Source organism: Lutra lutra, chromosome 12 (genome assembly GCF_902655055.1).
Source record: "Lutra lutra chromosome 12, mLutLut1.2, whole genome shotgun sequence".
Lineage (NCBI taxonomy): Eukaryota > Metazoa > Chordata > Mammalia > Carnivora > Mustelidae > Lutra > Lutra lutra.
Genome location: NC_062289.1, coordinates 18,551,139 through 18,564,789, shown reverse-complemented (window position 1 = coordinate 18,564,789; position 13,651 = coordinate 18,551,139). Strand labels below are relative to the sequence as shown.

The following is a 13,651-nucleotide window of genomic DNA, read 5'->3' as shown; positions in this document are numbered from 1 at the left end:
TCAAGTGTGCAACATAGTGATTCTACAAATTTATACCTTATGCTGTGCTCACCACAGGTAAGCTACCACTTCTCAGCGTACAACACTATTACAGTATCGTTGACTGTGCTTCTTCTGCTGTACCTTTTATTCCCTTGACATAATCATTCCATAACTGGAAGCCTCGAAGTCCCACTCCCTTTCGCACATTTTGGCCCCCTTCTGGCAACCGTCAGTTTATTCTCTATGTTTATGGGTCTCACTCTGCTTTTTGTTCCTTTTTTTTGAGATTCCATATATAAGTGAAATCATGAGATATTTCTTTTTTTCAGTCTAACTTAATTCACTTAGAATAGTGCCCTCTAGGTCTGTCCATGTTGTCACGAAGGGTATGTTCTCGTCTTTATGGCTGCGTAATATTAGTGTGTGTGTGCGTGTGCGTGTGCACCACATCTTCCTTATCTATTCATTTATTGATGGACTTAAGGTTGATTCTATATCTTGACTATTGTGAATAATGATATAGTATACGTAGCGGGGCATATATCTTTTTGAGTTAGTATTTTCATATTCTTTGGTAAGTGCTCAGTGGTGGAATTATTGGATCATATGGTATTTCTATTCTTAATTTTTTGAGGAGCCTCCATTCTGTTTTCCATAGTGGCTATACCATTTTGCATTCCCACCAACACTTTTTATTTCTTGAAGAAGAAAATATTTTAAATCAGGTATTCTTAATGGAAGGGTTGCATTAAATGCCAGGAGAGACCAGGCAGGAAATAAGGGACCCAGGCAGCCAGTGTTAGCTGCGCAGCCCCTCTTGTGTGGGGGGGATGGAACTGAGGACATGGAGGACAAGTGTCCAGGCCAAAGGAGCCGTCTCACCTCATCCCTGCCTATTGTGGCCACATGCAAACAAAGACCCAGGATTGCCAGAGCTTCTGGTCTTTCAGGAGAGCTAGAAATCTTGATTTTCCATATCTGATGAATTAGAATGTGGACCCAGAAAACATTTTTTAAACATCTTTCAGGCCGAACCATACATACCTACAACCTGCTTTTAGCTTAAGGGTCTTCATTTTGCAACTTCTGTTTTAAAGCAAGGACTTACTAATCAACATAGCTTTAAATTGGCCCCATAAGCTTTCACATTTTTAGCAGAACTGAATCTTGATTTTAAAAAAAACAAAGATGCTTTCCAGTGAGCTCATTAAATTGACCTAGTACGTGGAAATTGTCAGTTTTTCCCTTTACACTCATCCACAATAATTTTCATTTTAGTGTAGATGGCAGGATAATTATTCAGCACGCTCACCCCGTTGCTTAATTTAGCACATTAGTGGCCTATCACCATGGATAGTTCCCATATCTGTTTAATGAAATGAAATCTGTTTTTAGACAACCTCATATGCTCGCTGATACTGGTCCTGGGATACATGATTAGGTCATCTCTTTTTCATTAAATTGTATACTCGAGTAATCAAGTTTTGTGATTGTTTACATTTGTCTGATAATTTTTGCCAGTTTTATTGAGATACAGTTGACATGTAACATACATATTTAAGGTGTACATGTGATGGTTTGGTAAACTTTCATATTGAAAAATGATTACTACCATAGCGTTAGCTAACACTTCCATCTTGTCACATAATTACATTTCTTTTTTTGTTGCTGAGAACATTTAAGGTCTACTCTCCTAAACAACTTTCAAATCTATATGTCTGGTCATCTTTATGTGAGGGGAACTAATACAAACATAAATATTACTTATTGGATTCTTATCATGTGCCATCACTGTGCAGAGTGCTACATCCCTAGTAGCTCATTTAATCTTCGCAGGGCTCTTTGAGGCGGGTATTATCAATATTATCATCATCATCATTCCCACTTTCTAGACGCGGAAACTCAGGTTCGGTAACTTAACGTCATTTTCCCTGGGTCCTTCAGCAAGCAGTAGAGCCTGAACGCAAGCCAGGCCGCCTGACTCAGAGCAGCGTTCTCTGCCAGCCCAAAGCCCAGCGTGTTACCAGTAGAACATGTTTTCTCTGAGTGTGGAAAACAGGCATTATTTTGGATCCCACAGTGCCCTGTCTAATAACAGGAAAGAACAAGATCCAAAGAACAACTGAGGAACAGGCTGTATCCCCATCCCTCTCTTCTCCCTCCCTACCTCATTTTAATCACTCATTGTGAATTAGGAGACTATTCTTACTGACATTTACAGTATGTATGGGGCTGAGTCACCTAATGAGCCTGATGTTCCCGCCAGGACTCAGGGTTCACAATTGTTCATCAAAAAATAGCAGATGGAAATAAACCTTCCTGGTTTTGTCTTAGTTTGAGAGAACGTATTTCTCCATTCCTTTCAGACAAAGGGAGGAGACTAACCCACAGCTTGGAAGTAGAGTGAATATTGGTTAACGTGGTAGAGGTATGACCTTTAGTCGTTGACTGAAAGGACTTTAATATAATATTATGCTAATTTGCTTAGTATGCCAGTATTTTTGATAATTTAGTATCATGAAACTTGAGTGTAATTTTTTACTAGCAAAGACCTTGTATCATAGACCTAGTCTAAAATACAATTCCCTTTTGTCAATTCATGGTTAAATCAATAATAGCTATTTGGCAGAGGCTCAAAATTATCCCTGTTAACTTGTTTTTAATAGTATTTGATTTATATATGTGCTCAAACCCCCACCAGGTACGTGTGCGTGTGTTTACTAATGGCAGCCTTATGCATTTAAATACAGTGTTATTGGTGGGAAATGAAGCATAAAACATGAAAAATGTATAATTATTAAGGGTTGAAATTGTAGTTTTTAACTCCTTTCAGAACAGGGCTCTTAGGATCCAGCTTTGGTTGGTTTTCACTGCAGATGAGGTTCCTACACTGATTTGGTCCTCACTTGTTCCCCTTCCTAATTAATTGTAAAATTCTTCCCTCTAATGGACACCTGAATTAACACATCGGTTCACCCATTAATACACGCTTTTCCTTTGGATTCATCCTGTTCTCCCAACTAGGATACAGGCCGATTCTTCAGAACAAAATTAAATAAAGCCCTTGGATATATCAGCGAGAGAAATTTGGTTGCTTTCCCTATTTTTCTAATCTGATTTTATAAATCAACAACATGACGGTATCTGATCTCCATGACATAACTCGTTCAACACTGAATGCGTTTGCCCATGTGTGTGCGTTTGCGCGTGTATGTGCAGTAGTTCTGTGGACGGCAGACCGCTAATGAGTGCATTTTATTTTAGACAATCCATGGACACAAGGGACCAATCACAGCCGTGGCCTTTGCTCCTGATGGACGATATCTTGCCACCTACTCAAATACGGACAGCCACATTTCTTTCTGGCAGGTAAGGGTAGGTGCCACAGGATCTTGAAGTGTATTGCATGATTTGCTTTTGCCAAGAGAGGCTTCCTGTTAGGTCTGCCCACCAGCCCTTCCTCTTGCCCTCCCCTTCTCTCCCAGCAAGCGTCACGAGTTTATTGCTGACTGATTCTGTGCCACATGCTAGCATGCAGGGTTTGCTGAGAATACAGTTAGCCATCTGGAGAGAGTGGGCTCCACTCTCGCAGAGCTTGAGTTTGAGGGAGACACATGGAAGTAGACAAGCAATTAGAACACAGAGGGGAGCCTGAGAATAAGGTTGTGGGACCCATTCACAGAGGAAGTGACATCTGAACTGAGACAGGATAAGACTGAAGAAGGGCCAGATGGTAAAGATGGGGCAGATCTAGGGAAAGGGAGCAGCCTTCCAGGAGTAAGCAAGGGCACAGCGTGCCTGAGGGCCTGGCCAGAAAGGCACGGGCCAGGGAGGCCCTGTGCAAGGATATGGACAACTCCAGAGGGTGGGGGGCACGGGGGTAAGGCAGCACGGGGTTATCTCCATATCCTGCTTATGGAATTTCATTTCTGTTTGCATTCTGAATTTCCCACATAGGGCTCTTCATTCCTAAACTATCAAAACATTTTTAAAAACCTGAGTATGATTGAGTGGCAGTTCATGAGAATGCCTGTGTTTAATTCCAATTAAAATGCGTGTTAACTTTGAGCACCTAATTTTTACAGTAGAACTTGTTTCATCCTCAGTGATTAACCTCCATCCCATTTTTCTAATTATCTTCCTCCTGAGAGTTATAAAAAAAAAAAAATTAAACATTATCAACTCCCTCCCTCATGAAAAGCCAATTTAAAATTTGGTTGTTATCTTTACTTTCCTAGGATGCAAGTATGTTCTGTGAGACTCGGTTTATTGCCTTGAAAGCTCAAAAAAAAAAAAAAAAAGAAAGTTTAAATAAGACTTCATTCAGCACAACTTGATGATGGTTTTTAAAAAATCAATACCTAATAAAATGTAAAACAGATACAATAAATTGCTTAATTAACAACATGCTATTAAAGCATGACAACTTCCAAATCTGTCACAGACTTTTCCTGCTCTTCATCTAATTTAGTTTTCCAGTTTATTTTATCATTATCTTTTCTCCCAGAATATATCTCCAGCATCTTAATTGGCTCATATTAAACCCTTTTGCTTAGAGAGCTCCCCGGTCCCCATTTTTCCCAGGGGGCCACCTTTGTGCTGCTGCCGTCCACCGCCAGCCCGTTTGGCGTCCGTGCACTGGACCCTTGCAACAATGCTTCTTTAAAGGGTTTCCCCGCCAACTGTCTTTCTATACTGTGGTCTCTCTAAACCAGCTGTACTTTGATAGAAATTTTCTGCTATTCCCCACTGTTGTGGAATCCAAGAGGACTGCATAGAAAGTCCACATTCATTCCGCATTTATTCAATGACGTTGAAGCACTGGGTGCTGGCCCCTGCTTTAGAGATATGGAGTCAGCAAGACGCAGGTCCCTGCTTTCAAGGAGCTTGGGTTGATCCGCGATTTCTTCTGTGGAATAAACAAGAACAGATCTTTTTGGTTTTGTCCAATTTGACTTTCTCAGAAGAAAAAATTTCATTTTTTTTAAAAGATTTTATTTGTTTATTTGACAGACAGAGATCACAAGTAGGCATAGAGAGAGGGGGAAGCAGGCTCCCTGCTGAGCAGAGAGCCCGATGCGGGACTCCATCCCAGGACCCTGAGATCATGACCTGAGCCGAAGGCAGCGGCTTAACCCACTGAGCCACCCAGGCGCCCTGAAAAAAATTCATTTTATAAAGAGTACCTCCTAACTTAGCCAGATTTGAAACTGTTTCCAACATCTTCCTGATTTTCTGTATGGTAAACCTTTTTCTCCTTATCTAGGTGTTCAGGGTTCTGTTTGGATATGTTCGTCCCTTCCTTGAATTTTTTTCTGTTTTTACTAAAGTTCCTCCCTTGTGCATTGAGGGAATTAGGGTTAGCATCCCCTCTCAGCTTAGAGCTCGAGATCATTCATTAGATAGATGGTAGCTTTTCGAGATACTTCTCCTCTTCCAGTTCCATTCTTCAGGCTCAGGCTGCTGCCCCTGGCCTTTGTCAAGCGCACTTGAACCTGCGCATCTGTGAGCGTGGTCATGCCCGCACAGTGGAGCCACAGCACGCTTCCTTCCTTGGTGCACACGCTGCTCCACTCCCGGGGGTCCCCTCCTGCTCTCTGCACGTGTAGGTGGGCAGTGCGTGGAGCCAGGGGGCAGCTCAAGCAACACCCAGGTCTTAGCCTCCAAACTCAATGGCAGGATGTAAAATGCAGCCCATTTCTCAAATTGTACCCTTTTGGTCTTGAAATTTCAGCAGAAGGCTCTGAAACATTTCTGCTTTATCAAGAAAATACATTAAACCCTCTTCCGGGGGTGGGGGTTGATTTGGATTAAAGAGAGTCTAGAAAGCATTGTTGGATCTCCTACTGCTTTCCCAAAATGGGCTTTGCTGATTTATTTAGATACATATTGTTTAGTTCTAATGATGTATGATAATACTTTTATATTATTCCAGTAAATGTACTGTAATATATTTTGAAAACTTAATGAAGTCTTATTAATACAGGACCTTACAAAAGCTATGAGCTATTAAAATCTTTGCTGAGAAATGAGTGTTAATGAGAAATATTGGTTGGATAATTACTCAAGTGAGACTTAGTAAAAGGTTTGTGTGCTGCATTACTTACACTGAGAATTGCATTAAAACACTTCCTGTTTTGATGAATTACGTATGTGTTTCTATGTGTTCGGGAAAAAAATCTTCACAGAACTGGTTTTGTGAAGCATTATTTTTAAAGGGAAGGGAAAAACCAAAGTTGCCTTCTAGTTATTTACAAACTCAGCTCTGGAATGATGTCATCAGGCAGTCTTCCAAACCCTTTGATACTCTGACAACAGATCCCTTTAAGTTGAATATTTCACATCAGGGCCTCCACTGGTATTTGAACAAGGGGAGTTGAGTAACAAAACCAAGTATAACCATAATGCCTCCTCCCTAAATTTCACCACTACCCTCCAAGGAGTGAGTGTCTTCTCTCAGAAATGCCAGAAGTAAATTAGATGGATATTGGTTTCCCTTATGGTTATGTATTCCATTGTAAAACAGAATCCTGTTCAGCCCTTGAAAAAGGATTCTGTAAATCTATGGCCAGTAACCTGAAAAGATGGTTCTCAACATTTTGTTCAGTAAAAGAGGCAGATTGTGAGACTCCCTTCTGATATGAGCCTGTTTTACATAAAATTCCTGAAACCCACCTTTCCTTGTATGTACACATACTTGGAGGTCTAGGAAAGAAGTTTACCACAATGTTAGTGATTGTCTTTGGGAAGTAATATTTCAGGGGACTTTTGCTTTCTCTTTTATACTTCTCTTTATTAGTCAAATGTTCCACAATGAGTATTTATTATCTTTGTAATCAAGAAAAAAACCTTAAGGTTACCAACTACTCTAATTCCAGGTAGTTTTTATTCATTCGAGGCTCAGATTCCCCTTTCACATAGTTTGTGCGACGGTCACTGGTCAAGAAAACATTAATACCGAGTATCAGCATGGTTCGTTGTTGTAATGAACGTTCAGTGGCTGAGCTTTTTGGAAAAACGAATACTCACTGTTACTACTATAGATCATCTCCACTCTGAGGAGGTCCTAGGGAAAGCATGATCTGAGGAGCAACACATTCTCGTTGACCTCAGAGTCTCCATCATTCCAGCTGTGCGCATCTGTAACAGTGCCGTACCACACAGAACTTCACGTCGCCCCGTTCTGAGGCGGGAAGGCTGTGTGACCCTTCTGAAGGCGTTTGTCAATCAAATGATTTATCAGTCATTCATGGGCTGGCTCAGCTTTTAAGAAGAACCCAGATGGAATGGTGGACTTGTTGTTCAAGTTTTTCCATTTGTGGCATTCCAATAAGGTACCGTCTCCCTGTTGCCCATTGGCCCTCAACACATTTCTGGTATGTGGCTAAATTCTGCAGGAAAGAACTAAAAATAAGGAAGTGGCTGAGCACGTTGGATACCCTTAGCATTTGGAGCCACCAGCAGAACTCAAGCTTCATACATATTTTCATAGAAAATCCATAAAGAATGAAAAATAGTTTGTAGTTTTTTATCAACTGAGAAATGAGGTTTTTGTGGGTTTTTGTTTTTGTTTTTTTATTAAACACAGTGTGCCTGTTGATGCCAGTTAATTTCAACCACCAATTTTCTGGATCATTTGGATCTGTTCTGTTGGAGGACTAAATTATTATGTACTGTTACTTTTTGTGCAAGGAAGGACTATCAAATCGAGCTCACCACCATTATTTCTATTTAAACTATTCGGGAACCTTCAGAAAGCAACAAGACATTGATTTTTTTTCTTTTAATGAGTTTTTGCAAAGAGCGGGGGAAGGAGGCAAGGAAAGAAGTTTCTGGAGGATGACAGAAAGACACTTTCTAGTTTTAAATGTTGACTTTAACAGAAAGAGTTAATGAAAACCATACATTTGGTTTTAAAATGTGACCTCGTACACTAGTGATTTTTTTTCACCTCTGTGTTGTGTTCGGCACTATTATTAATGCAGGAAAATCAGTAACATTAGTCATCTTAAAAGGGTTATTACTCAAGATGATTTAAATTGTGAAAATGTCAGTGGAGCCTGCACACGTCCTGCTAGAGATGCCATGATTTACGCCCTCTGACACCATTGCGCTGCTGAGAAGGGCCAGAGAAAAGAATGGCTTGTATTTTGCACTGATCCAAATGCAGAGCGTGAGATCAGCAGTAACGCATCGTCCATGTCCTAGGATTTGCCAGGGCTTCATGTGTCACCCCTGTGTATACATCGAATCATAATCTGTGCCTTACACAAAACCCTAGAATCGTATGCATTTAGATGGGGGTTATACTGGCTAGAAGAATTGGAAATGAAAAGTAGTGCAGAGAAAAATACTATTTTTGAAACCCCTTTTCTGATTTTCAGTATGTTTTCTATGGGATTTTCAATGACCCCAAAAAAAACATATATTGAGAAAACGTTAACTGATATTTCAAATCTACAGGATTCTTCAGAGCCCGTTGCTCGGGTAACGGTTCACTGAGATGAACTGCCTTTCAGTATTTAGCACTTGGACCGAACGCATAGTTGTTCACAAGCCATAATTTCCATGTTATTTTTTACTACTGTGAACAGATTAAGAAAACAAGATTCAAACCAAATCCCAAAAAGCCACCAAAAAGCAGAAATCAACTGATAAAAAGGTATTGCCAGTAAAGTTGGAGTGTTCTCCCTTCAGCATGGCAGCAAAAGGCGAGCCACAGACCCGGTGCTGAGGTGCAGTTGACTCTAGGTTTCCCCTCAGATTGAACTAGAACTTTCCAGAGCCTGAATTCTGTGAAGAAGGCAGGTGAGGAGGGAAGGTGTGGGTACAGGCACTTGGGAGAGAGGGTCACCACGTCTTGCGCTTGGATTCCGGGACAGAGCCCACTTTGCTTTGTTTCACAGAGCGACCTGGGAGTCCGCAAAGGTGTGTGGGCGGACTCGTCCTTCAGGGGGTGCGGGGAGCCCTGATGGGAAGGAACAGAAAGGGCTGCCCTGGGAAGTGCTCGCAATTGCCAGAGATTGTCTGACCGAGCTGTTTTGTTAACATCTATAATTTAGCCCCTTCTTAAAGATTGATGGCCTCTCCCGCTGTCGGCTTCTACCCACGAAGTCAGATTTCCCTGGATTTATGCATTTACTGTAACAGCCCCAGCGCAGTTTCAGACACACTGAGAGGCGCCCCGTTGGGGCTGAGAACAGACTCTCAGATGAATGCGAATCAGCACCGTGGCTGAGAGGGTGACCAGGAGAGGGTTCTGTAAGTGACCCGTGTGCTTTCGTGTCCCTGTGTCCCTCCAGATGAACACCTCGCTGCTGGGGAGCATCGGCATGCTGAACTCGGCCCCCCAGCTGCGCTGCATTAAGACCTACCAGGTGCCCCCTGTGCAGCCGGCCTCTCCCGGCTCCCACAACGCCCTCAGACTGGCCCGGCTCATCTGGACTTCCAACCGCAATGTCATCCTCATGGCGCACGACGGGAAGGAGCACCGCTTCATGGTCTAACGCGGGTGCTGGCTGCCCTGGCCACCTCCGAGTTCCATCCTTTCTCCCAGCCGAGAGTCCTCTGTCCTTCTTCGGTGCCTGCCCGCACCAGTGCCACCTGGGGGCGCGGCCGGGGCCGGGTCACTCCTGCATGGCCCTCAGGGGCAGATGCCAGCTCGTGTCACCCGTGATTCAGAGGCATGTGCATGCCGCCCTGCAGGGTGTGGCCCTTCTGCCGACGCTAGGTCGTTTTCCCAGGCAGGGACAGGGGTGGAGGTGGGGTGTCTGCGGTCCCTAGGAGCCCTCCCATCACTGGGCGCACCAGAAGCCTCCAGCTCAGTAAAACACTGTGATCGCGTTCCCAGCCCAGATCAGCATTTGCTCGGAGCTCAACCCCACCTCTGAGCTGCCGCTTGAACCTGGTGGTTTTGCCGTTGGGTTGTGAGGTAATGGGGCAGTCCTAATTAGCGAAATCATTTTCCTTTGGCTCTCCTAAAATATATTCTTGTTTACCAAAAACATTCCATGTTTACATGGCCGGTTTTCCCCCCGATGACTGCTAGGAAACGACTCCCTCCAGTTTCCTAGGGTTTAGCCACTACTTCTTTATTAACACCTAACGGATCGGAGATGAATGAGAAAATACACCAAAAAAATCTTTCCTCAATACAGAAAATAGTTCCCCAGACACCTAGCCTTCTAAAATGCTCATATCCTGCTTAATATCCTATTTAGTAGTTTAAAATAAAAAATCATCACTGTTTATGATCTAGTTAATATAATTATCCACTCACTGTAACTAATCTATTAAGTGGACTTTTATAATGAAGAACGGAGTTTGGAAGCATAGCATATACTAAATAAGACTCCCGTGTCTGTTGCTACAGGTCCTTTTAAGAGAGACCTCACCCCTTCTCTTCAGAAACCTTACAGACCCTGCAGTCCCCATGCGTATGACATATGTCAGTGATCACAGAATAGTTACAATTCAGCCTTCGAACCAATCAATTAAAGGAAAACAAAAACAACATTTCTTTTACACAAGTATCCTAGAAAATTAGTAACCGTGGCGCAAGCATTCAGGAGAATATAGAAAATGTGAGGGCTCTCGAGTTATTTGAGCAAACATTGCAGTGAGTGTCCATCACACTTCGAAGTAAGCTTTAACTAGGTTGCTTTCTGTATGTCAAATTATGCTGGTTCTTACCCATAGTAATGGGGAAAAAATCCATAAGATTTGTATTTGTAGTTGTATGAATTGCTCCTAAGAAATCTTGATGTGTACATAGTTAGGGCTTTGGTCATTTCTTTGTTTGGATAGTTGTTGATTGATTGGCTAGGCACAGCGGTTTATTAAATGCAAAAACAGAAAATAATTTGTAAAATTCAGAGAAAATAGGAAGTTTACAGAGGAACCAAAATAATGGGAGCATTTAATTGGAAAAGCGTAGATTGTCACAGTTTATGTAATATACAAAAATAAATAAATAAATAAGATCACAGTCCAGGAACAAATCCATCTGTCATTTTATTGAAACAGATTTTTAAGGAACATGTTAAGAACTTAAGACCACTAGGACGTTTCTTTCCTATTGATCTGAAGTATGACAAACCTGTACTGTTTCTTGGTTTTAGACTTTGGGTGTTCTTTTAAAAGTGAATTTATGCCGCATGCATGTACATTGTATTTATAAAGATTACATGTGTAGTTTCCAAGGAAGAAACAAAGAACTATCCAGTGTCGATGTATTTGTTTGGTGCACATGCCGTTGTGTTTAATATAGGTAGAAAAACCTGAGGTAAACAAAAGGCGCGCTTGGTTTTTCCAGTGGGCTCCCGAGTCTTCTCGATACCCAGCACATGTTTAACTTTATGAACTTAAATAGGGATTAATTTATTCTAGACTACAAAGTTGTTTTGGAATGATGAAGCAAAAGTACACCTTAGAGACTTGTTTAAAACAGAGACATGAGACAGTAGGCAGGCCACCACAGACACACAAGGGAGCACACCGCAGGGGTCCGGAACAAAGCCGTGGGGGCCCAGGGGGCAAAACATCTGGGCAGTGGGCAGAGGCCAGCCTGTCCCACATTCTGTCTGCACAGACAGCCCAAATCACTGGCCAGTAGAGTAGTACTATTCTGTAAGTCGGGTGGGTGGTATCTGGTGGTTGGACTAACTGCTAGAGGGGTATTTGCGTTCTTGGTAACACAGAAGGAGACCTTGGCTGTTTTGCTAACTACAGCCCCAGACTTCATCATCACAGCTTAGATGTCTCAGCACTGAGGCAAACTTCGTATTGTCATCCCAGTGTATGCTTTTAGTGTCATATTGATTTTGTTGGCACCGTATCTGGACCTACCCTTGTAAATGTAGAGACATATGCAGCTTCATTGGTAATTTACAAGCAAAAGATGACATGACGTGACACCTGTATGAAAATGTAATGATTGAACTCACTGTGTACAGCGAATGAATTAAAATGTCTGCCTCTCAAGACATTTCCACTGAATAGATTCTATATGTGCTGAATGTCCCTGTGTACATATGTGTGTTAAATAAAACTGAATTGTACTGAAGATTGTTTTTCTCATTAAAAACATTGTTCACTCTTCTTAAACACTCTCGGTTGAAATCCATATGCTTTCTCCCCCTTCACCGGCCCCCTCCCGCCTCCTCTGGTACCAAGTGAAGCCTTCTATTTCTGTGTAATTATTCATTTCCCTGGAGAGCTCGCTTCAGGAAAGGCAAAGGACGGTGGAGCAGGAAGACGTTTCTGAAGTGTGAGGGAAACGACGCCTACCGGAAACTCAACAGCACCCTCTGTGGTTTGGGCAAGGGAATTGCACGCATGTTGCTCTCTCTCCACCTTGCGTTGCTCCTAAAGAGACTTCCTTGTACCCAGTTCTTTCTCGCCAGATTTCATGACATGGGTTGGCCGCCCCGGAGTCAGGGGGGCTGGACGAAGATCATTAAACTCATTTAAGACCCAGTTTGGAGTTGCATTTGAATCCCTGAGGTAATGGGTGCAATTAGTTTTCAGGAAAAGTGAAGACTAACAGAATAGGTCATCGTTGCTCATGGAGGATTATGTGTGTAAGTTGTGAATGTCCATCTTTAATTTTCCCATAAGACTATAGAACAGCTTCACCTGAGCCTGTCGTCACGTAACTGTCGTTTTCTTCCCCATCTCCGGCCCTATTCAGATGCCCGGTGTCCATCCCGCGAAGTGCTTTAACGTCTCCTGGTGACTTCAGTGCGTCCTTATAGGGAGAATCAGGGCAGTACCAGTCCTATATGATGGGTGATCACATAAACTGATCAAATGTGGAAAGGGCATGACATTAATAGGAAGGTAAAGCCAAGCAGTGCTGGGTGAACTTTCACCTTTCACCCCTTCAGCTGACTGACAGAGCTGAGTGCTGAAGAAAATCAATACTTTGGAGCCAGGAGGGAAATATTTCCAACCTCTAACTAGAGAATGTATTTTGACAAGGCCAAGATAATCCAAGCTGCACGGGAGAAAGAGAAAAGAAGACTCATTTTTAAAGCTTGACACTTCAAGGTGTTTTTGCACAATGGTTTAGAGATCGTCAATACATACAAATACCAAAGGTCAAAAAGAAAAGCCAGAAGAATTTCAAAAAATTAGATGCTCAGTTCTTTCTGCTGTTTACAAACTAAAAAAGACTGCAGAGAGGTGTGTGCTTGTAATTGCTTAAATGAACCAGGCTCACAATGTGTGCTTGGAGTTTATCATCCCTCCTTAATCAAACCTTACATTTCTAGAGGCAGCACTATATATAAAAAGAGAATCCCTAAAAGGATGCTTAGACTTCTTGTTTCTGTACATTTTTTTTTTTAAGACAGAAACTGGTTTTTGAGCAGTTCCTTCGTTTTGTGCTCCCATCTCAGAATCTTGTTTTTCGATTCATGTTGATCCTGCCAGGATGCTCTCAGAAGTCTCAGACCCGCCTTCATACTTATTCATTCATTTGCATAACAAAGGAGTTCCTGTACCTACTGAACTTGAATTGTTCCTAGTTCCCCAAGTCCTTTTAAGCAAATTACTCATAAAATATTCTAATTAGTGCCTGAATGAGAGGCTGATGCATCTCTAGGAAAAAGGTAAGCAATTCACTCCACTCTAACCAGCAAGATTAGAGCCATTCATTCTGGGGACA

General features: G+C 42.2%; 1 protein-coding gene across 2 annotated transcripts in view; it reads left to right on the top strand.

The window, feature by feature from the left end:
- The window catches only part of WDR7 (WD repeat domain 7), a 371,332-nt gene extending 359,241 nt beyond the window's left edge, over positions 1-12,091 (top strand). For both annotated transcript variants that reach the window (XM_047697076.1, XM_047697077.1), the window contains 2 exons: positions 3,247-3,351; positions 9,285-12,091. In XM_047697076.1, the coding sequence (XP_047553032.1) occupies positions 3,247-3,351; positions 9,285-9,488 (309 nt within the window). In that variant the 3' untranslated portion in view covers positions 9,489-12,091. The remainder of the gene's footprint in view (positions 1-3,246; positions 3,352-9,284) is intronic.
- The last annotated feature ends 1,560 nt before the right edge of the window (positions 12,092-13,651 follow it).